We start from the raw sequence: 22,621 nt of genomic DNA, 5'->3' as shown, positions 1-22,621 counted from the left end.
ATTTATCCTGGATGGCTGTAGGGCAGTATCTTCTGCTCTGCATACCTTTTAATCTCAGAGTTTAGAGAATTGTTTTCTTTTTTTCTTTCTTTTCTTTTACGAAACCCCACTCTTCACAAGGAAGCCAGAAGTGTGACAGGAAGGTGTGAGTTTTAATTTACACCCCAGTCTCGCAAATAATGACTTTTCACACCCTGCTCTCGCTGCTTAGCCTAGGGGAGGAGTGCTGTGGCCACTGCTGTCGGAGCAAATTAAACCCAGGCTGCAATGCTCTGAGGCGTTCTTCTGTGCTTAACCCTTGTTTTCAATTCTGCAACTTGGCATTTGTGCATACTTAGGAGAATGTGGCTCATTACTTGGAACTAGACTTGTTTTCTAGGAAGTGATTTTGAAGGCTGCTATCTTTTCAGATTGTCAAGTATAAAAGGTAAATGTTTTCCCTTCCACCACTCTCTGATGCGGAAATTCAAATACACAGAAATGAAAAATACAATATGAACTGAGAGAACTTCTAGCAATAAAATTTAAAGATATGAGCTAATAAATACTTTTTCGTTCCTTATGATCCCATTTCTCTAAGAGTAGCTTTCTCCTGTCTTTATGCACAAGTAAATCTGTAGTATAGCATTTTGATTGAAAAGTGAAATTGAAAGTAATATTAAAACATTAAAATGTTTTGGTTTCTTTTCCAGTTCTCCCCAGTGCATTAAATATAATTTGAATTGAATGATAAAAAATAAAAGAGAATGAGCTGCCTACGGGAAGTAGGGAAAAATTATTGAAATTGGTAGACTTGTTTTAATTTTTCTAAGTGGTTAAGGAAGAATAGTGGCATGCAAACATACCCGAATAGTTAAGGCTTAGTTTAAACTCTGTATGCACTTCTTTCACTTACAATTATTAGTATATTAACTTTCCCACTTTGAGTCTGCCCAACTAAATTTTTTAAAAATGTTTTCTCAATTTATTAATTTTCCCTAGTTATCTTAAAATCATCATGGTGTTTAATAAAGTTTCTAGAGCTGAATGGAAAACACTCTTAATTGGAAGAAGGGAAAGAAATACTCAGATTCTGCTGAGAAATTTGGCTTCTACTTCCTCCTCTTGCTAACAACCCAAAGCAATCCAAAGCAGCTGTAAACTCTCTCTGCTAGCTGGGGAGCCATAAGGGGTTAACCAGTCTTGGTTTACTAAGTATCTCTGTCAGGCTTTTTTCTGATCCTTCCTCCCTTCCTCCCCAGCCCACCCCTTTTGTAAATGTCAACCACTTCCTGATGAGCCTAGTAGTGGTGAATTTCACACCTTCCTTTTCTTTGTGAAGAACCCTGGGTGTTAATGGTAGAGGATTGGGGACCACAGTAGTCTGTGGCTGCCTGTTATGTTAGTACAGCTGAGGGATGCCTGTGGAAAAAAATAGGAGAAGGTGGAGCAATTTGAGCAACGAGACTAGGAAATAGGTTCAAATTGGTCTCATTTTTAAAAAGAATTTTTATTTTTATTAGCATCTTTTAGATATGTGTTCGGAAAACAGTAATTTGAAAGAAGCTTAGAATTGAGAGTCTCCCAAAGGAAGGAGCTGAGATTAGAGAGCCAGTTGGTAAAAAAATTAAAATAAAATAAAACAACAATCAGAAAGAAAAACTAAAGAATCCTTCTCTGATCTTTTATTCTGCAGGTGTATTTATTTACAGGATACAGCAATGGAAACTTGGTCCGTTGACCAGGTCTGCAGTTGGTTGGTGGAGAAAAACTTAGGAGAGCTAGTTCATAGGTTTCAAGGTGAGTTGCTTACACTTTTTTAAAAAAATGTTAATTGAGCAGCCTAGATAGTGGGTGTCCTTTGTTGTTGATAATTGCTTTTGTTGCCTAATGCCTGTGAGTGGGATGTAGACTTGCTGCTGTGGGGAACTTTCATTTCCTGACTGACGGTTTGGATTTGATCTAGTATTCACATGAGACTGTAATATTTCAAAAAGAACTCAAATAAAATAAAGTCTTAAGAGTTACATAACATACATACTTGATATAATTTGATACCACTTTTGTCCTTAAATACTGCAGCAGGCATTTTGTGCAGTGCTGGATTTATAAGTATTGAAATGTTGTGTGGCAGGTGCTATTGGTAATAATTTCCTGAGAAGGTTTTTTTTTTCCTTATAAAAATGATGCCTGTAAGAAAGAATAAAAAATGGGAAGGTGATAATGTGGAAGAAATATTATTTTATTGTGACTCCATGTTCTAGTACTTTCTTAGATATCAGTTTGGAATTGTGCAATATCAGTGTTCTATCTTTAAAAATACAAAACATTTTATAACACCAGAGGACAAGTGTAGATGATCCTTGTAACACCAGAAATATATATATATTTTTTGCTCAGAATGTTGTGTTTTCCAGTGCTTTTCCAGGCAGGCATGTAGACTCTCTTTTTTCTTTTTCCCAGAGGAAGAAGTAAGTGGGGCCGCTCTTCTAGCACTTAATGATCGGATGGTTCAGCAACTGGTAAAAAAAATTGGACACCAGGCGGTTCTGATGGATTTAATTAAAAAATATAAGCAGAGGAGTCAAGGACTGGAGTCCCCAGGAAGCCCGAGAGCACCAGCTCTGGTCATACAAGCAGCAGCAGCCCCAGAGTAAGTCTGCATGAATTCCTCATTTTCGATGCATGATATTTGGGGTTAAGCCTCTTTGAAAATTGTGACCATTTTCAGCTAGCTTGTGTGTACAGTATTTCTAACATCTGCATAAAGAACACTTTTTGCACAGTTTTATGAATCAAGATATACATTTTTTAAAAATGCACCACTTTTTAAACACTGACTCCAATTGCTAGGGTTGTCCTATAAGCCAGGAGTTCCTATATAGAAAACTCTGTAACAAGCAGTTGAAATGTACATACAATGTGAGTAGAAATGGATCACTGCCCTTCAGGCCTTAAAATCAGGGTTTGAGAAAGGCATTTTTGCTTTTCCTTTGCTCAGTTTATTTATGTGTGTGTTTATTTGCCAAGGATTCCTTTTAGTGGCTAATTTATATCTTCCTCTAGAGCCTTTACATATAATTTGCTAGAGGCCTTCACAATAATTGGCTAAAAAGACTTTTGCTACAAGGATTGCTAGTTTCTCAAGAGTATTCTTGGAATGCTGAAGGCTATGGTAGTATCCCACGAAAATCATGTAGAAAACTTATGGTGGCTTTGAGGTTTAGGGATGTTTTCATTTGTTTGTTTGTTTTTATCACTGACTTTTGCAAGGAAAAGGAATGATAACAGGAACTTTAAATTAAAGTTAAATTGTTCATTGTACAAATCTATGCCCCGGATCATTGCAGACATCCTGATTTGGTTTTTCCATATTTTGAAACTTTCTGCAAGGTTTTAACGTTGAATAATTGCTGCAGACCAATTATGCATTCATTTAAAAAATATGATGGTGATGTTTGCTGAAATCCATCCTATGTGTTTACTTCAGTTTTTTTCAGATTACAACTCTAATAACCGATATTTTTGTCTTGCTCTCTGATAAGCAATACAAAGTTAGAGAGACCTCATTTAAGTAATTTGATTTCTAGAGTATTTGGACATTTGGGACATGGAGGGGGATGGGTAGGATGAAGGGATGGTCCACAGTTAGTCTGGAGATTCTACACGTTTTGACATATCTATGCAAAAGCACATTCTTCATAGGTGACTTTTGATGAAGCCCCATTGCATGCTTTCACTCCTTCCCAGCAATGGGAGGGTGAGAACCTCAAACAGAGCTCAGGGTGAATTCCCGGCATTCTTGGATGAGTTGGACTTTGAGCTGGAAGTTCTCTTCCGTTGACTGGAATCTTGATATGGCGTTAAGCACAACTTGGAAGTACACAGACAGCCTTGTTTCTTTCCACTGCAAATCCGTTTATAATGTTCTCTAGTAAATGAGAACCACTGGACTGCCAGGAAATCTGGGCTTCGTTCCTGGTTCTACCACTGAATTGGATTGATTGTTAAATATTGACATTCCTGCAGCTTCTTCTGTGGGCTGTGAAAAGTCATTCAGTACCTAACTCCCTGTTATTCACACTGATGGTAGGAGTATCATCATTTTTGAGAAAAATCTCTTCTTATCCTAGACTGAAATAGTCTTGTGTTAGATATTAGGCATTGCTAACCTGGTTAGGAAAGCCTTTTTAGAATGTAGCCAAGACTTGGAACACTGGTTGTCCAGGGATTTATGAGGGGGGCTTTTACACTCGACCCAATAAGCTGGTGATTCACTTTAAGGATTGTGTTGTCTTGTATTCAGGTTAAATTATTCTGGTGCAAAACCACAGTTGCAGTTGGGCTTAGTAGTTATATTTGGTTAAAATGTTTGTCAGCTTATTTGCTTATTGTCAAATATAGTGTCACTTGACAAATATATTGTCACATAGGAATCATAATAGAAAGAGGCACAAAAATATGCAATTTAATTAAAAACTCTCTATAAGTGCTTAATAAAGATAGGAAACTTGGTGTAGCAGAAAGAACCCTGTAGCTAAACACTTGATTTCAAATACCTGTTCTGATATTAGCTACCCATATAGCCTTGGAGAGTTGCTTGGCTTTTCTTTCAACTGTAAAATGAAGCAGATAGAATAAATGATGCTTAAGACTCCTTCTAAAGAGTCTATAATGGCATTCAAGACCAGGGATTCAAGATCAGGGTTTCAACTTAAGCGCATATTTAATGGTTGCCTGGTATGTTATTTTGAAAAGGATTTGTAGGCCACATCTGGACTTTAGCATCCTACTCAGACTTAGGCAAATTATAGGAATCTATAATAGGTAGGAATATTTGCAGCTGCTTTTTGGTTGTTGCTCTTGTTGAAGCTGGAAGAAAAATCACTGAACAGAAAGTTGAAAAACTGGTACCTCTTCTCCTCCTTCTTCTCCTTCTCCTTCTCTCTTTTTTTTTTTTTTTTTTTTGCCAAATAAGAATATTAACCAATAAAGGTACATTTTATTATTACCGTCATTTTAAAGGAACATATCATCTTGCCACCATTATAAATATGACCAATTGGTGAAAATAGCATTGTGAACTGGCATCAGTCTGTCTCCTGGTATATATGAACTACTGAGTGAGATGACCCCAGAGGGTCCTTCCTTCCGTTATCTTAGTCATGACTAATGTGGATCTTGGAAGTAGACACAGATTCTATGTTAACTATGAGCTACCACCTACCTTCACAGTTTCTGTGATGTCAATGGTTGAGGCTCCTGTCGACTAGTTCCTCACCCACCTCTTCTTTCTTGGTAACAGGGATAAACAGTCCTCCAGTCCAGCCAACCAAGGGGAGCAGATGCCAACTTTCTATCCAGCTGAAAACCTTGATAATAGACTAATTGACCAAAGAGTACTGAAACAGAGGTGGGATCACCAACTTCTAAACATCTAAATCCAAATGATATAATATTTGTTGTTGTTGTTATTGTTGTGTGTTTTTTAATGAGATTTCACATAAGTGAAAATTTTGTTTTCCTGTAAGGGAATTTTTTTAAAATTAAATCTTTATTGTTCAGGTTATTACATTGGTTCCTCTTTTTTCCCACCATAACTCCCCTCCACCCAGTTCCCACCCCACCCTCCGCCCTCACTCCCCACCCACTGTCCTCATCCATAGGTGCACGATTATTGTCCAATCTCTTCCCGCACCCTCCACACCCCTTCCCGCCCCCCAAAAATAGTCAGTCCATTCCCTTTCTATGTCCCTGAATCTATTACAATCACCAGTTCATACTGTTCATCAGATTTTTAGATTCACTTGTTGATAGATGTGTATTTGTTGTTCATAATTTGTATCTTTACCTTTTTCTTCTTCTTCCTCTTCTTAAAGGATACCTTTCAGCATTTCATATAATACTGGTTTGGTGGTGATGAACTCCTTTAGCTTTTCCTTATCTGTGAAGCTCTTTATCTGGCCTTCACTTCTGAATGATAGCTTTGCTGGATAAAGTAGTCTTGGTTGTAGGTTCTTGCTATTCATCACTTTGAATTTTTCTTGCCACTCTCTTCTGGCCTGCAAAGTTTCTATTGAGAAATCAGCTGACATTCGTATGGGTACTCCCTTGTAGGTAACTGATTTTCTTTCTCTTGCTGCTTTTAGGATTCTCTCTTTGTCTTTTGCTCTTGGCATTTTAATGATGATGTGTCTTGGTGTGGTCCTCTTTGGATTCCTTTAGTTTGGGGTTCTCTGTGCTTCCTGGACTTGAAAGTCTATTTCTTTCACCAGGTAGGGGAAGTTTTCTGTCATTATTTCTTCAAATAGGTTTTCAATATCTTGCTCTCTCTCTTCTTCTGGCACCCCTATAATTCGTATGTTGGTACGCTTGAAGCTGTCCCAGAGGCTCCTTACACTACCTTCTTATTTTTGGATTCTCTTTTCATTTTGCTTTTCCGGTTGGGTGTTTTTTGCTTCTTCGTATTTCAAATCTTTGACTTGATTCTTGCGATCCTCTGGTCTGCTGTTGGGAGTCTGTATAATATTCTTTATTTCAGTCAGTGTATGCTTAATTTCTAGTTGGTTCTTTATCACAGCATTGAGGGTTTCACTAGATTTCTTGAAGATCTCACTACATTTGTCGGCGGTCTCACCAGTCTTTTTGAGGGCCTTATTAAATTTATCAGCGGCTTCTAGACAGTTCTTTAAAGACCTTAAAAGTGTGGTTTTGAACTCTATATCCAGCAGTTTGCTTTCCTTTATTTCTGTCGTTTGTGTCCTGTTTCTTTGTCTCGGCATTTTTTATGCTTCGCTGTGTCGATAGAGTGCCTTTCTGTGCTAAGTGTCCCAATTACCTGAAGTAGACACTCTTGGTGCACCCCCTTGTGGGCTTTGTGCACAGTCTTGTTGTAATTAAGCCTTGATTATTGTAGTTATCACTGGGAGGAATTGACCTCCAGGCTAATTGGCTGTGAGAATCAGCTGTGTCTGCAGTGGGAGAACTTCTGTGCTGGAGACACCTCTCTGGGGCAAGACTTGCTTCAATGGGGCTTTGGTGCTCACTGAGTCTGCCCCCTGAATGTGTCTTTTATGGTTCCACGGAGCTGCAAACTGGATGGTCCCACTCTGACCTCTGGGCTTCCTGGCTCCTGGATCTCTAGGGAGGTGCTAATCTAGCCTTTGCCTGAGGCTATCCAGCAAAAGCCTCCCTGCAGGGCTTGGGCGGGGCAGGTCCCAGGGGATCAACAGGGCGGGGCTAGCAGTTATGGCTGCTCTCAGTCTTGCCCTCAGAGGCTCTGCTTCTCAGTGTCCAGGTAATCGCTGCAAGCCCCTCGGAGAGAAAGCTGCCCTTGGGTTCTGACCGATGCCAGACAGTCCCACTTCTCCCGTATGAGTCTGGTTCCCTAGAGACTCGCCCGGAACTGGAGCTCAGAGCCTGAGACTCCCTCCTGATTGAAAACGACAACCGCGCCCTCAGCCTCCAGCCCACTCCGCATGCACTCCGCACCTTAGTATTTTGCTTCCGTACTGCGCCTCCTCTGAGTCTCGGTATGCTTTTCTCTTTCCTTCTAGTTGTAGAATTTCCACTCAGCCAGCCTTCCTGTGGTTCTGGATGATGTCCATTCCATCTTTTAGTTGTATTTTTGAAGTGGTTGTGCGAGGCAGCAATCTCCGGTATTTACCTATGCCGCCATCTTGGTTTCTCCGGGAATTTTTTTTATCGAGTGATGAAGATATTTGGTAAAAGATGAAGGTTAAATTTTCTAATCTTTGTATTGGAAAAGAGAAGTTTTGAGGATTATATTCATCTTTCAAGTATACATTGCTAAGGAAAAAAAAGGGATTTATCTGTTGTAAACTCTCCAGGGTGATAGGCAGTAGCCACAAAATAATGTCCTATAGCTAGAATGTGCCATTTGAGGAGTCTTTGTTTTTGTTCTGAATTTTGTAGTTGTTGTTTTAACTTGAGTATATCTGATGGAGGTGTTTTGGTAAACATTTCCTTATATAGTAATCACCCCTTAACCACAGCTTTGATTTCCATGTTTTCAGTTACCATCCAAAATATTAAATGGAACATTCCAGAAATAAACAATTCGTAAGTTTAAATTGCAGTGTTCTGGGTAGTGTAATGAAATCTTGCACTATCCCACTCCATCCCTCCTGGGATGTAAATTATCCTTATGTCTAATGTCCAACTGTCTATCTGTTCCTTAGTGACTTAGTAGCCATCTCAGTTTTTAGATTGACTGGCAATATTGTATTGCTTGTGTTCAGATAACCCTTATTTTATTGTTATAATTGTTCTGATTATTAGTTATTGTTTTTGATCTCTTACTATACCTAATTTACAAATTAAACTTTATCATAGTTACAGAAAAAAACCCAGTCTTTATATATGGTTCCTTGGTACTACCCATGGTCTCAGGCATCCACTGGGGGCCTTGGAAGGGAGCCTATGCAGATAAGGGGATACTACTGGACTTAGATGGTGTAATATTTCAACATAAGGGCTACATTGGAACAAAGGACAACTATAGACCTAGAGGACCAGACCCAGGAATGTGGTTCTCAAGCACTCCTTTCACCACAAAGCCTCCAAAAGTAGCCAGTCCCTTCTGAAAGTGTTCAGGTGTGAGCAGAGACAGGAAAACAATCATTAGTCCCAGCGGTCCATCCCTAGAGCCACTGTGAATCCGTATTCTCATCTGCAAAGTGGGAAGAATAATGATACTTTCCTCATGGTTCTCTTGTGAGCATTAAAAATAGAGAATGCCTGCCCAGTGCTAGCTCCGTGGAAGCACATGGAAGGCACTCATTCCGTGTGCCCGTCTGCACAGCACTGCTCCAAGTAGCGTTTCCTCCTTCCTTTGGACTTCTTCCTTCTCCCTACTTGCTGCCAGCGGGAGATGGGGGTGCAGCCTTCTGTTCATGCAGGCCTGTTCTCTTTTCTAAGCCCTCGAATGGCGTTCCATCCTCATCGCGGGCCTGTGACACTGGCAAGGCAGGATACTCCTGTGGTTTCATAGGGTCAAAGGAGCAGCCTCGTGCTTCGTGGTGCTTCTCGGTCTTTACAGCACCTACTAGTCCTGAGGGGAGGAGAAACGAGGACCGGCTCAGAAATGGAGAGAAAGTGGAGGGTTTCAAAACCAGAGCCGAATACTGCCAAATCTTTCTAATCATAAATTCTCCCTTAATCCACTTGACCCCTTGCTGCCCATCTCTCTACCCATGAGCACTTCAGAGTTAACATGTCTACAAATGACCTCCTTTATTTGGGTGCGAGAACCACAAATCCACTGTAATTTAAGACAAGGGGAGTTTGTTGTAAGAAAAGCATTTCCTAGCATCAGGGGAAGCCAGGGGTAGAGCTGTCCCTCCTCTGATGGAGCCATGTGACAGCCATGCCAATCTCTGTCCTGCTTCTCTTGTCCACCTCATTCCCTTGCTTCTCTCTATGAGGATGGGTTTATCCTAGTCAGTGCTGCTCTGCCCACCTCAGACTGGCTGGCACATGACTGCCTTGCCCTGTTGCTGCCTTTCTTTACCTGCTTGCTCATCCTTGAAGGTTCTGCTCAAAATCTCTCTTTCAGGAACCCCTTCATTGACGTTCCAGGCCAGGCAAGGACTCCGGTCTCCTATGCACAGAATCTTTGCTTTACTCGTAAAACTAGATGATGAAATTGATGACTTTAAAGTTTGTAGTCCCTCATTAGACTGAAAGCACCTCAAAGACAAAGACCAGGCCTTTTTCGTCATTGTAAACACAGATTTGGCACAGTCCCTGGCACACAGAGGCTAAGCAGGAGTTTTTAAATTGCACGGAGGATATGTGAGCCAATGAAAACATGAATGTTTCATGGGGCACGATAAATATTTTAGTCTCTATTTCTTTTTAGATCTTTTGATACAATTCATACTAAATATGCTAACTTTTTAACAGAGTTAAACTCCAGGAGTTTTTAAGTCACTCACACATAATAGGCTAGGAAGTTGATGGCATTTGGCTACAGGGCTTTTACAAAGCCAACTGCTCTATGGCGGCAGGAAGGAATGGTGGATCAAGAGCTGGCTTTGGGGTCTCACACCCCTGGGTTTGAATCCTGATTCCTCCAAAATGCCTTCCAGGTGGCCTATGCACAATATAGGATGGGAACTGGCATATGTAGTCCTTGGAGTCCAAATGAGATAACATATTAAAGTTCAGCTGTTATCACATCATACAAGATGGCAGTCATTATGCTTGTGATATCTTTTCATATGTTCCATAAATGAATGTGCTTTCCATCCAGATACTTTGCAGACAAGAAGAAAAAGAAGGTTCTAGAGCAGTGATGGCGAACCTTTTGAGCTCGGCGTGTCAGCATTTTGAAAAACCCTAACTTAATTCTGGTGCCGTGTCACATATAGAAATTTTTTGATATTTGCAAGCATAGTAAAACAAAGATTTATATTTTTGATATTTATTTTATATATTTAAATGCCATTTAACAAAGAAAAATCAACCAAAAAAATGAGTTCGAGTGTCACCTCTGACACGCGTGTCATAGGTTCGCCATCACTGTTCTAGAGGCACAATGTTCACCTGACTTTGGCTCTTGAATAACCTCTAGTAGAGGCGTGTGTGTCCCCATGGATGAGATTCTAGGGTACTGAGACACAATGCAGTTTTTTAGAGTGATAGGTGATATTGTGCTTTTTACTGCATTGCTTAAGAGCCCTTCCTTTCTCCTTTTCTTCCTTCCTTCCTTCCTTCCTCCTTAATATTTATTGATTTTTAGAAAGGAAGGGAGAGAGAGAGATCAAAACATCAATGATGAGAAGAATCATCGATTGGCTGCCTCCTGAATGCACCCTACTGGGGACCGAGCCTGCAAGCCGGACATGTGCTCTGACCTAGAATTGAACCATGACCATCTGGTTCATAGGTCAACACTCAATCACTGAGCCATGCCTGCCGAGCTAAAGTGCCCTTTCTTGATGGAAGAATTGCAATGTCTCATACTCAGTATGTATTGGTGATCCGTAGGGAAAAGATTTTTTTTTTGCAGTGATATTTTTGTTTTCCATCTACACTATTTAAAACTTTTCACTTCCCCTTTAGTACCAAATAAACCATGAAATCAGATAAATAGGTAGATATTTCCTGAATGTTACTTTAAAAAACACTTCACTGGAACTTTAAATGTGTGCAGGTGTTTTGCTTCTGCCTTTGGGCATAATTATAAAATTAGTCATGGTTTCATGCATATTTAAAAATTGTTTTAATGAGGATTTATTGGAGGGGGTCTGGTTACTGCTACAGAATGTAGGAGAATAACCTCACCTACATGCCTATACTCAGTAAGGCAAATGTCAATGGGTCAACACGTGATGGAATGTATGTAGGCACTATCCCACACACAGCTCAGATGAGGGCACTGCAGTCATGTGAGCATCTTATCTAGCACAAAATAAAGAGAAGATTCGATGAAATGCACCAGCCCATTCCATCAGTACCCATTCCAGTTAGATGTAGGATTCCTCTTTTTACTTCCTGCACTTTTATGTCCTCCAGAGGTCCAGCGCTCGGAGGGAGGGGAGAGGCTGTGGTGGTGAGGAACCAGTCTGATTCACCTTTGCAATGCCTGGCACAGAGTAGGTGACCAACAAACCTTTACCACATGAAAGAACAGAAATAAGAAGTATTTCTGTGGTCTCATCTTAATTGAATTAAATATATTCCCTTCGACTTTGACTAGATGATGTTTGAGTGAGGAATATTGGCTTCCTACGACAGAATTGATATTTTGTTCACTGGAGGATATCTTTGGACCCAGGCAAGCAGGACTTGTAGAGTCCGGGAAATTGGGCTGGCATTACTGATAAATAACTCTGACTCCTGTCCATTTCTATAAATATCATATGAAGTCTTTAGAGAGATCCAAAGTGAGCTTGATTTCTAATCGATTTTTCCCATTTTGTTCAGTCTAAAAGTTACTGAATATACACCATGAGCTAGGTATTATTTAGACAGTGGCAGGCAGGGGATGCAATTTAGTCCTTGCCTGGGGGAACTCAGAGTCTGGTAGATAAGACAGGTGTGTACTAGTAAGCTCGTAATGGCAATATTAAGCAAATATGCAGAAATAGAAACTCACGGGCACAGAAATAGCATAGAAGAGGGAGAAATAGGGCTTTCAGGAAAGTGAGTGTGGAGAAGGTCTCTGGGGAGAAGCTTCACAAAAACTGAGGGAGGATTTTGAAAGGTGATTAGAAATTCATTGAAGGAAAATGGGGCAGGAGAGAATGCCATTCACAGCAAAGGAACAGCAAATGCAAATGTACAAACACCTGAAAAAGCACAGGGGATCCTGCTTGGAGTAAGTACTTTTGGGAAGTGAGAGATCTCAGCAGAGAAAACAGAGTGGCTGGAATGGTGAGAGATGCTGTTAGAGAGCTGAGGAGGCTCTATGCTCTGCCAGCGAGCAGGGCAACACTGACTATAGCATTAGATTCACCTGGGGACCTAAACAAACAGTGCTAATGAGAATGGAAATAGGGATTGTGGAAGAGTAATTGCCATATAGTCAGCTGCAATATATATTGATTGAATGAATGAAATGAGAGAGTAACATACTGGGAAATAGTTTGGGTTGAAGCACAGATTGACCCTGGAAATGCCCTGTTGCTGTATTGAATCTGGTGTTAAATTGTCGGTGTGCTTGTTGTAGCTAGGACATGTTTTCACCACTGGTATACTGACTGCCAACGAGGAAACAAAGGAGGGAGCGTATCATAAAAAGAGAGGAAAGTGCTTTCTCCTCTTTTCTTTATTCCCCATGTTTCATTGCATCTCATGCATTCTTAGGAAATATGACCTAACATTCTAAAGCAGCGTTTCTCAACCTGTGGGTTGTGACCATCGGAAAACACATATAGCATATCAGATATTTATATTACAATTCATAGCAGTAGCAAAATTACAGTTATGAAGTAACCACGAAAATAGTTTTATGGTTGGGGGTCACCACAACATGAGGAACTGTATTAAAGGGTCACGGCATTAGGAAGGTTGAGAACCACTGGAAGGAACCTGACCTTCAACTCTCGTCTCACCTAGTCAGTTTTCCTAGGACTAGTAAGGACTCCATGGCAGTGCCAGAAAATTAACCTACTCAGGCTAATTTGGGAACTCTTTCTGTTTTTTGACTTCTACTTTGCCTTTATTCCTTTACTTTCATTCCAATCAATCTTATGAGTGAAGTGGATTGAAAGCTACTTAGTGCCTCTGGGTACCTGTTTCTTAGAAATTTTACTATAGAGTCTTCTTTTACACACTTAATGATCAGTCACTAACTTTAAAGTTTTAAAGTGGTTCTGATACTTAATTTTATAAATAGCCTTATTGAGGTGTAATTTATATAACATAAAATTCACCCATTTAAAGTGTACAGCTCAGTTAATTTTAGCAGATTTATTTGGTTGTGCATCCCTGGTCACAATCCGTTTTGGAACATTTCCATTACCCTAAAAAATTCCCTCGTTCCCTTTTGCATCCTATCTTCTCTCCCAACCCCCAGCCCCAAGCAACTGCTGATCTGCCTTCTGTAGGTAGAGTTTTCTGTAATGTTTGGTAGAAACTTTCATCTGAATGAAATCAGAGTATCTGATACTTTTAAAATATATATATTTTCATTGATTTCAGAGAGGAAGGGAGGAGGAGGGAGAGATAGAAACATCAATGATGAGAGAGAGTCATTGATCGGCTGCTTCCTGCACGCCCCCCATGGGAGACTGAGCCTACAACCCGGGCATGTGCCCTGACCGGGAATTGAACCGTGACCACCTGGTTCATAGGTTGATGCTCAACCACTGAGCAACACTGGCCAGGTTCTCATACTTGTTTTTTACTTAGAAATTAAGTTTACCTTTAAAATAGCCAAGACCAACTAAATTAAGTTGATCTTATATTTCGCTATAAACAGCAGCAGGATAAATTAATTAGAGGAATTTTCTTAGCTGCTAAGACTTATTTATGCCTTACTGCTGAATTGCAACTTACTCTTTTTGTTTATTCAGTTTTGAGTTATGTGCTACATATTGTTTCTTCAAGATAGATGGAATAGTATTCTTCCCAACTTCAGGCTTTATTCAAAGTCTATATTATTATGACTCCCCCCCCTCCCGAACTTACAAGTGTGCAAAGGGAAGGAAAACGGAGATACCTAATGAGCCTTCAAACATTTGTGGGTAGCTGAATGGATGGAAGACGGATTGATGACTTCCATATATTCAGGTCTCAGGAAAGTGCTTTATATCAGAAGTTCTCAGGATGTAGAAAATGGATAATTTAGGTATATTTGAAATGAGATTTCACTCTGTGTGTTTCTATTTAACAGAAGAAATGGGAAACATGTTCTAGCAAGGAATAAAGCCTTGCAGTGGACGAAGTCCTATGTTTTACCGGAGTTTCCCTATGACGTCAGATGCCTGTTAGCAGAGCAGAAGTGTCCCGACCACAGCATGAGGATAAGGATCATTGAGTTTCTCCAGGCCGACATGACCAAGTATCTGAAAGGCTCACTGTGAGTAATTACAGGGCAGGCTGGTTGCTCTGGGGGAGGATCTGTTGTCAGAGTAAACTAGCATTTATTAGGAACCAACCCTTATGAGGTTTTGGATGACATATCAGTCATAAGTCCAACATTGCCCAATATTTGAATGTCTCCGTTGTTATATGGAAAGATTTGAAGAAAAGGGAGTGTAATTTAGACTCATTGTAAAGGAAGGGATTGGGCAACTTGGAATGAAACATGTCCTGTTGCACTGAACAGGTACCCCAGCACCCAGCAGTATAACGATGTGGTCAACGCCCTGCTGCAGGCCCACCCTTTCCTGGACGAGGACGGCTGTGGTTTTGTAAGTGACCGTTTTATAATCTCTGCCCTTTAAAAATAATAGCCTTGCCCTAACTGGTTTGGCTCAGTGGATTGAGTATGGGCCTGCAGACTGAAGAATCCTACTTCGAGTCCCGACAAGAGCACATGCCCGAGTTGCAGGCTCCATTCCCGGTAGGGGGCCTGCAGGAGGCAGCTGATGAATGATTGTCTCTCATCACTGATGCTTCTATCTCTCTCTCCCTCTCCCTTCCTCTCTGAAATCAATAAAAAAATAAAATAAAATAATTGCCTTGCATTGTTTAGTAATTTTATGTCTCATCCTCCTTTTTTCAGTTTTGTGCTCTCTCCCTCCCTCTCTTTCCTCTTTTTGATACTTTCTCTCTCTCTCTCTCTCTCTCTCTCTCTCTCTCTCCCCTCCTTTATCTTTTTTTAAAAAGACTTTATTTTTTTAGTTCACAGCAAAATTGAGAGGATGGTGCAATTACTTCCCTCCATGTACCCCTTGCCCTGACACATGCATATCCTCCCCCATTTTCAATATCCCCCATTAGAGTGGTACATTTGTTATTAGTGTATGATTGTCTAACTACTATGTTGTGCACCTGAAACTAATACAAAGTAATATTGAATGTAAACTGTAATTGAAAAAATATATTTTTTTAAAAGTGGAGAACTTTATGAAGACAGAAGAATAAGGTGAAAATTATACAATTTTAGGAATTAAAGAATCTAAAATCAATAGCGAGTATATTTACTCAATAGCTATATGTCATTGGAAAAATATTTTTAGTTTAGGGACTATAATTTTTATAGCAATATCATAAGATTGTTGTGTGGGTAAATGGAAGGATAGAGTTAATGTTTCTATTACTGTGATGTGAAAAGATTTGAAGCCCAAAGGTGTTAGATAAATAAAAAGTTTTATTGTTTATGTGGTATTATTTAAATCTCCTGTTTTGTTATTTTACACAGTTTTTATGGAAACGAGCCCTGAAAGATCGCTTTAAATATGTGAGAAGACCCATAGAAGATGATGAACAAGTGATGAGAAATAAGTGTAAATTTGGACATCGAAGAGGCCAGAGAAGGAAATCTCTTGCTGATACCAGATTTGATGAAATGAAAATTGCCCAAATAAAAGTAAGAATGAATCTTGAAATGTTCTGACAACTCATTGATTGGTTGATTGGTTTGGGGATAATAAGCAGTAACATTTGAAATCATTAAACCAAAATAAGATATCCTTTTGGTGTGGTCAGAAATCAACAAATCTGTGTTTTGCATAGCAAATAATGTGATGACAATAGTTCCAAAAAAGATCTTCCGAACCCAGTTTGAGCAGAGTTTGTTATTGAACATCTCATGTTTATTCTTTTCCAACCTTGAAAAAAACTAGAAAATCACTAACATTCTGGATCCTTGAATATCTTCCTGTCATCTTAAAATGCATCTTGTGTTCTTGCTGTTCTTATTGCTACAGAAAGATTTTAATACTCGTGTTGTAGGGTTAGGTACCTGTAGTTTCAAGGTGTCAGGAGGAAGGTAATCCACATGCATGGATACAAAACTCTGTAACTTTGTCCAGAAGGGATCCCACACCACCCAGGTGACTGTGAGGATTGTCAGGCTGAGGACCCAGCAAGGGCCTGGAGATCCCTCCCTCAGCAGCAGGTCTGCTATACGTAATGTCCACGTGGGTCCTAGTTATCTAAAAGCCAATATTCTTTAACTATCTCACAGCACCCAGATATCCTCAGAAACAAAATGTCCCCTGCTAATAAAGTAGATTGAACTCCTTAGGGAAGATGTCCAAACTACCAACTATGGAAGCTAAATCTCATGCTCCCTCAATTCTATTTCCAACCCAATCCAACCTGAATAGGTAAATCCTAACATTTCACCACAAACACATTTATGTTAGTAAATGTACTTATTGTAAGTATTCTATTTTCTTTTTCAGCTGGTATATTTACTTGCTATTAATAGAGCAACATATTGGGTTGTAAATATTTCTCTCTTTTTTGAGTCTAGCCCGGCAAGAGAGTGGTCCAGTTCCTGAGTAGGGGCTGCTAGGGATTGAGAAAATGAAAGAAAGAGACAGACACAGAGATGGAAGGAAAAAGCTGGGGCCAGGTGGGACTACTGTCCTCTGATGGAGAGACAGGGACCCAGAGCTGATACAGAGTGTTTATTTTATACAGCAAAGTACCAGGAAGTCTTACTAAAGCCCAAGACAAAGGAGATTATGTGCATTCTTGTGGCTTCTTTGTAATCATCACTTCTGGGTGGGCCCGGATAATCCTGTTTGTTCCTGGTGCTTGGCTGGATTTAGATAATGAAACCCACCCCCTGGCGCCTGAGCTGAAGGTCAGGCTGACAACACTCCTGCCTCTGGCAAGGTGTGTTTCCAGGACATGGCTCTGCCAACGCCACTGGATTCAGCTGCCAATAATTAAAGAAATGCTCATGTGCCTTCCCAGGTGCTCTCTACATTGGGTCATCTCAGTTTTTATTAACACATTTATAAGCTTGAGGACATAGTAATATTTTAAAGCAATATTTTGTAAACCATCCATTTCAGTATCTACATAAAGGACAATTTTAGATAAAAGTATATGTATATTTAAAATATTTTACTATAATTTTCAGTGAGATTTTCAAATCATTAGCTAATTAAGATAATATAATTCTATGTCTGCTGTTTGATGAGAAGATAAAGGCAGATGAAAGGTAACTAAATTTAGTGGTGTAACTTTTTAAAAATGTTGACTGCAATATTCCAATATAAACTAAAATCTTAATAAGATAGAATTACATTTATTTTAAAATATCTTTTATGTGGCTCGGTTGGTTGGAGCATCATCCTATACACAAGTTTGATTCCCGACCAGGGCACATACCTAGATTGCAGGTTTGATCCCATCAATGTTTCTCTCTCACATTGATGTTTCTCTCTAAAAGTCAATGAATATGTCCTCAGGTGAGGAAACATATATATATATATATATATATATATATATATATATATATTTTTTTTTTTCTTCATATTCTTAAAATTAAAAGTCACTCTATAAAGGAACATAATTATGCCTAAATTGATTTTCACAAAAAATTTGGTTTACAGTATACTAAAATCAGATTTCCCTTATAAATTAACATTTTACATATTCAGTCTTCCTTCTTTTCCTATGATGCACTTCCCACTAAAATTCATTGGAATGGATGAATAGTAATATTTGAAAATTAGCACTAGAACTCAAGGGTAAGTCCATGGGGTCAGAGGTCAACCTCAGGGACACAAGGCTAAATAGCAGTTTCTCTTTTGTTGACGTATCATCATTGAACCCATTGTATACTTACCATTGTGTTTCTTCTCAGAACCACTTTAGATCTTCATAAACTATGGCCCGTCCCTCCCACCTCTCTGTCTAGTCCCCCCAGACATGCCTGAGTTCTAAAATGAATCCTGCTAAGGCTCATGCAGTGGGCTTTGCAACAAAAGACACAGGGAATTGAATGCATTAAGGCCCAAGATGAATTAAGTTGCAACTGCATTTAGTTTTGACCTTCCTGTCAACTGGGGCAAAAAGAGATTATAAAGTGATCATTGCTCACCATCCCCAGTCAAGTCTCTTCTTTTTAATCTTCTTTTTAATCTTTTAAGTTATATTTTCCTAGGAATTTGTACACTTGCTCTATGCTTTGTTAGTCATCCTATGCTCACAGAGAGTGGGCTTACCTGAAGCTGTCCTAATTGGCTTGTAAAAGCCTTGATGTATGAGCATTTTAGATTCCTTAGCATCATTTTCATCTTTTACAGGCAACATCTGTTCCCATTCTGGTCAGGTAGACAGTTTGTCAAAATACTAATTCAAGTGTAGTTCCACCTGAGTGTCCTCTCAACTAATTTTCCCAGAAGGATTTTTTTCTTTTCTTTTCTCCTAAAGCTGATTGTCTTCCTTATTTATTTATTTATAATATATTTTATTGATTTCAGAGAGGAAGGGAGAGGGAGAGAGAGATAGAAACATCAATGATGAGAGAGAATCATTGATTAGCTGCCTCCTGCACGCCCCCTACTGGGGATCGAGCCCGCAACCCAGGCATGTGCCCTTAGCCGGAATCAAACCTGGGACCCTTCAGTCCATAGGTCGATGCTCTATCCATTGAAGCAAACCAGCTAGGGCTGTCTTCGATTTTTAATGAGAATATGTCGAGTCTTTCTTAGCCATCCCACCCCACCCCAGCCAGTGTACCCAAGTGTACAGTGAATATAATTGACAGTGTAATGATTTAGCAACACAGAGTACCCACTGTGATTATTTTGAATTTGGATTATATGACATGGTCCTGCAACTATAAAAAGGCATTTAAAAAGAAAAAAATGCAAACAATAACAAACTTTAATTTAAGAACTTTTAATCTCTTAATATTTTATCTTCTGAAATTGAATGAGTAGAAATAAGCATTCCTGTTAAGTGTGAACCTTCTGGACAATCTAGACTTCCATGTAAAAGGGTATGTAGGAAATGAAGTTACTCATATCTCTGTCAAGAGAACAGATAATTCCACAGTAATTAGCTACCTGATTTGTTCACTGTTAGACTGTCCATTTGCTAACCATGTTCGATGCCAAGTGTAATTACACATGATGATACGCATCTTTTGAGTGCATTATTATAATATGATTTGTATTATATAAAATATAAAATGAGTGCAATGCAGCCTATAATTCAAATTTCATGAAGGGTAAAATTGAAATGTTAAATATGCAACATATTGATATTTTGAAAATATTTTTCAGGAAGAAGCTATTTGTTTAGATTCTGAAGTAGATGAACATATTAGCTGGTTCCAGCAAGAATATGTGAAAACAGTCAAGGACTGGAGGGAAGTTGATAAGAGGATGAGCCAGACTTTGCAAATAAGAAGGAAGTTGATTGGCAGCAGAACGCCTCTGAAGGACATCCTTAAAATGTTTCCTTTCCTGAAGTGCCCTTATCAGGTACCTTTATTCGCTTATAATACTCTCTGGTTGTAGTGTCCAAATTGATTTGTCTTTTTCCTCTTGGAGTGGAAACAGGACTAGGCAGCAAGTGTGAATCTCAATAGGGTGTGTGAGGCCCCCTTCGCTACAACTAGGACCATTTGGTGAGAATTTCTGGGACCTATTTCTAATGACATGCACTGGCTGCCTTCAGATTTAGTTCCCTGTCAACAGGAAGTGGGGAGGGGGGCAGTGATGGTGGAAGTCTCTGAGGGGAAGTGCTTAGCCAGTGGCTTAAGAACAGGGGATTCCGTAAAGATAAACTGGTTTTGCTTTCATCTTGTACTCAAATATCTTGTCACAGTTTATTTCTAGCTGATCTTACAGTCTTTAAAGCTCTCCTCTTTCTCTAGGATTCCTTACAACACTAAGTTTTGGTATTTTTCAAGGTTTGCCTCTTAAAATCTAAGTTTTCTTCTTTTTGCCTCTGGTTGGATATTGCCAAAACGTAACAATGTAGTTTTTACCTAAAGAAATGTAAGATCCTAGAATCTTAATCTTAGTTAGGTAACCTCAATAGCTAAAATATGCATATATACCCATTTAATTGGGTCTGCATCCAAAGTTTTAGTTGTACGGGTCGGAGTTTGCCATGTCCATTACTTATCATTTCCTGCTCACTTCAGACTTTCATTCTTTCCTCCTTCTCTGTCCTAAATCTTTACTTCTCTACTAAAGCTACTCAAATATCTGGTATATACTTTAAACTACATTCAAAGTTTAAAATAATCCTAAAGAGTTACTTACTTCCCTTTCATTAGCTTTTCTAGTGATCTGATATCATTTTCTTCTTTCAGATGTTCAAAGAATTTCAACTTCTTACAAGAACAGATATTTATAAGAAAACAAGGCACGTTTTGGAATCCTATTCAGACAATATACTGACTTCTTTTTCAGTGGTGGACAATCCAATCAACATTGCGCTGCAAGAAAAAATGAAACAGCACACAGATGAGGACATGTTGAAATGTTAGTAAGCCTGGGAGTGGGGCTATCTGGTCTTAGTCATCTGTATAATTCAGGATGGTTGGAAAAGTTCTGTTTTCATGATGAGTAAAATTTAGTGAAACAACATATGGGAGAGAAAAAAAAAATTCTCAAATAAGAGGTGTTGGGGTATAAATACAAAAAGGACACTTGATCCTATAAAGTATATTTAGGGAACCAGTAATCTGTTAATTTCATAATCTAGATCACAAGGTAGAGCTTGATAAAAGGACAGAGATCTGGGGGACAGAACACGAGATCTTGAATGTTTATTAGATGGGCATGTTGGTTAAAAATGGTTGTGAAACACCAGTCTAAGAAGGCTTGTTTGTTCTCTGTAGACGGTAATGATTTTTTTAAAAATCCAGGTGCTTTATACTAGCTTTGCTACAACAGTTAGGAAAAGGTCATTTTACTTGGACTGTAAGCATGTTTGCTTTGACAGATATGAAGATGACAGCCACATGTTTACTCCTCCCAGATGTGTTTGGGGATGATCCCAGCCTTTTTGTCATCGTGAATGAGAAGGTATGCACTCTATCAGTGATCGCTGGTTTGACATTTCACATCTTCACATTTGAAAGCAGGATGGTGGTCTATTTGGAAGTATGTTGTATCACTTTTACAAATATGCCAATTTGCAACAAGCTCATTTATTATAATAAATCCAGACACTTTGTATTATTTAGCTATTTTACACGTCCCTTTTTTTTTTTCAGGTGCAAGTGTCCACTCCCGTGTTAGAAGTTAAAAACCCTTTCAACATTGATGTCTGTGAATTTTCTCTGTATTTAGAAAAAGAAAGACTCACAAAAGTGGACGACTGTGTTACGGCCCTGGCTGCTCTAGTAGCTGCCTTTCATGTATTTGGGATCCAGTGTCCGAGTCGACTGTCCCAAACGCTCAACTTCCTGGAGACACAGATTTTTGATATGCACAGTCCCTACGTTCCTTCTATGAAAGAAAAGGAAGAGGAAGTAGGGTTTCAACACCCAGTCACTTAATAGCATGCTAAATATTGTACAGTGGGGCCTTGACTTATGAGTGTCCAGACTAACGAGTTTTTCGAGATATGAGCCGTCTCGGCCAATTTTTGCTTTGAGTTGCGAGCTAAAATTCGGGTTACGAGCCAGCTTCAGATACCCCACCGCTAGTTGGCACAGCGAACGTCACAGTGAACGCCACAACATCAGCCCAGCATCACGTGTCTCACTCATTCACTTTTTGATTTGACATACGAGTAATTTGAGTTACGAGCTCCGTCACGGAACGAATTAAACTCGTAAGTCAAGGCCCCACTGTATTAGAATTGATCTCTGGGACGGCCAAGACTTTACAAAAAATTGAGTTAGAGTTGTGGTAGATAATTAGGAAATCATTTTGTCTCAAAGATGTAAATGAATTTCAGTGCATTTTTTAAATCCTTACCAGAGGACACATTTTTATTGATTTTTAGAGAGAGGGAGGGAGAGAGAGAGATATCAATATGAGAGAGAAACATCAATTGGTTGCCTCTGACTGGGGATCGAACCTGCAACCTTCTGCTATACAGGATGATACTCCAACCAACTGAGCCACTCGGCCAGGGCTCAATGCTTTCTGTCTTTAATCCTAAATACTTAAATTTTCTGAAATTCTGTAATAAAATAATACTTAAAGAGCTGTTTATTTATTTTTAAATATATTTTATTGATTTCAGAGAGGAAAGGAGAGGGGGAGATAGAAACATCAATGGTAAGAGA

General features: G+C 39.2%; 1 protein-coding gene across 2 annotated transcripts; it reads left to right on the top strand.

Moving 5' to 3' along the window:
* The first annotated feature begins 351 nt into the window (after positions 1-351).
* SAMD3 (sterile alpha motif domain containing 3) lies at positions 352-22,460 on the top strand. 2 transcript variants are annotated; one of them, XM_070419234.1, is made up of 11 exons: positions 352-427; positions 1,676-1,779; positions 2,443-2,632; positions 5,285-5,392; positions 14,345-14,530; positions 14,780-14,864; positions 15,818-15,985; positions 19,650-19,850; positions 20,690-20,861; positions 21,325-21,407; positions 21,599-22,460. In XM_070419234.1, exons 2-11 carry the CDS (start codon positions 1,701-1,703, stop codon positions 21,881-21,883), a joined length of 1,557 nt encoding a protein of 518 aa, XP_070275335.1. In that variant the 5' UTR covers positions 352-427; positions 1,676-1,700; the 3' UTR covers positions 21,884-22,460. The 2 variants fall into 2 exon arrangements, with proteins under 2 accessions (XP_070275335.1, XP_070275334.1); XM_070419233.1 differs by lacking the exon at positions 352-427 and having other exon boundaries at positions 1,334-1,779.
* Positions 22,461-22,621: the final 161 nt, after the last annotated feature.

This window comes from Myotis yumanensis, unplaced genomic scaffold, assembly GCF_028538775.1.
Source record: "Myotis yumanensis isolate MYYU_CA2020_CCGP unplaced genomic scaffold, mMyoYum1.0.hap1 SCAF_6, whole genome shotgun sequence".
In the NCBI taxonomy this organism is placed as follows: Eukaryota; Metazoa; Chordata; class Mammalia; order Chiroptera; family Vespertilionidae; genus Myotis; species Myotis yumanensis.
The sequence above is the reverse complement of the archived record's forward strand: the minus strand, read 5'-3'. Positions and strand labels throughout refer to the sequence as shown.

What these genes read in the sequence shown, in the direction of transcription:
- SAMD3 (XM_070419234.1), top strand. Translation starts at nt 1,701, where the DNA reads ATGGAAACTTGGTCCGTTGACCAGGTCTGCAGTTGGTTGGTGGAGAAA. An exon ending in CAAAGAGTACTGAAACAGAG is followed by an intron (nt 5,393 to 14,344) that starts GTGGGATCACCA and finishes TCTATTTAACAG; the next exon opens with AAGAAATGGGAAACATGTTC. An exon ending in ACGAGGACGGCTGTGGTTTT is followed by an intron (nt 14,865 to 15,817) that starts GTAAGTGACCGT and finishes TATTTTACACAG; the next exon opens with TTTTTATGGAAACGAGCCCT.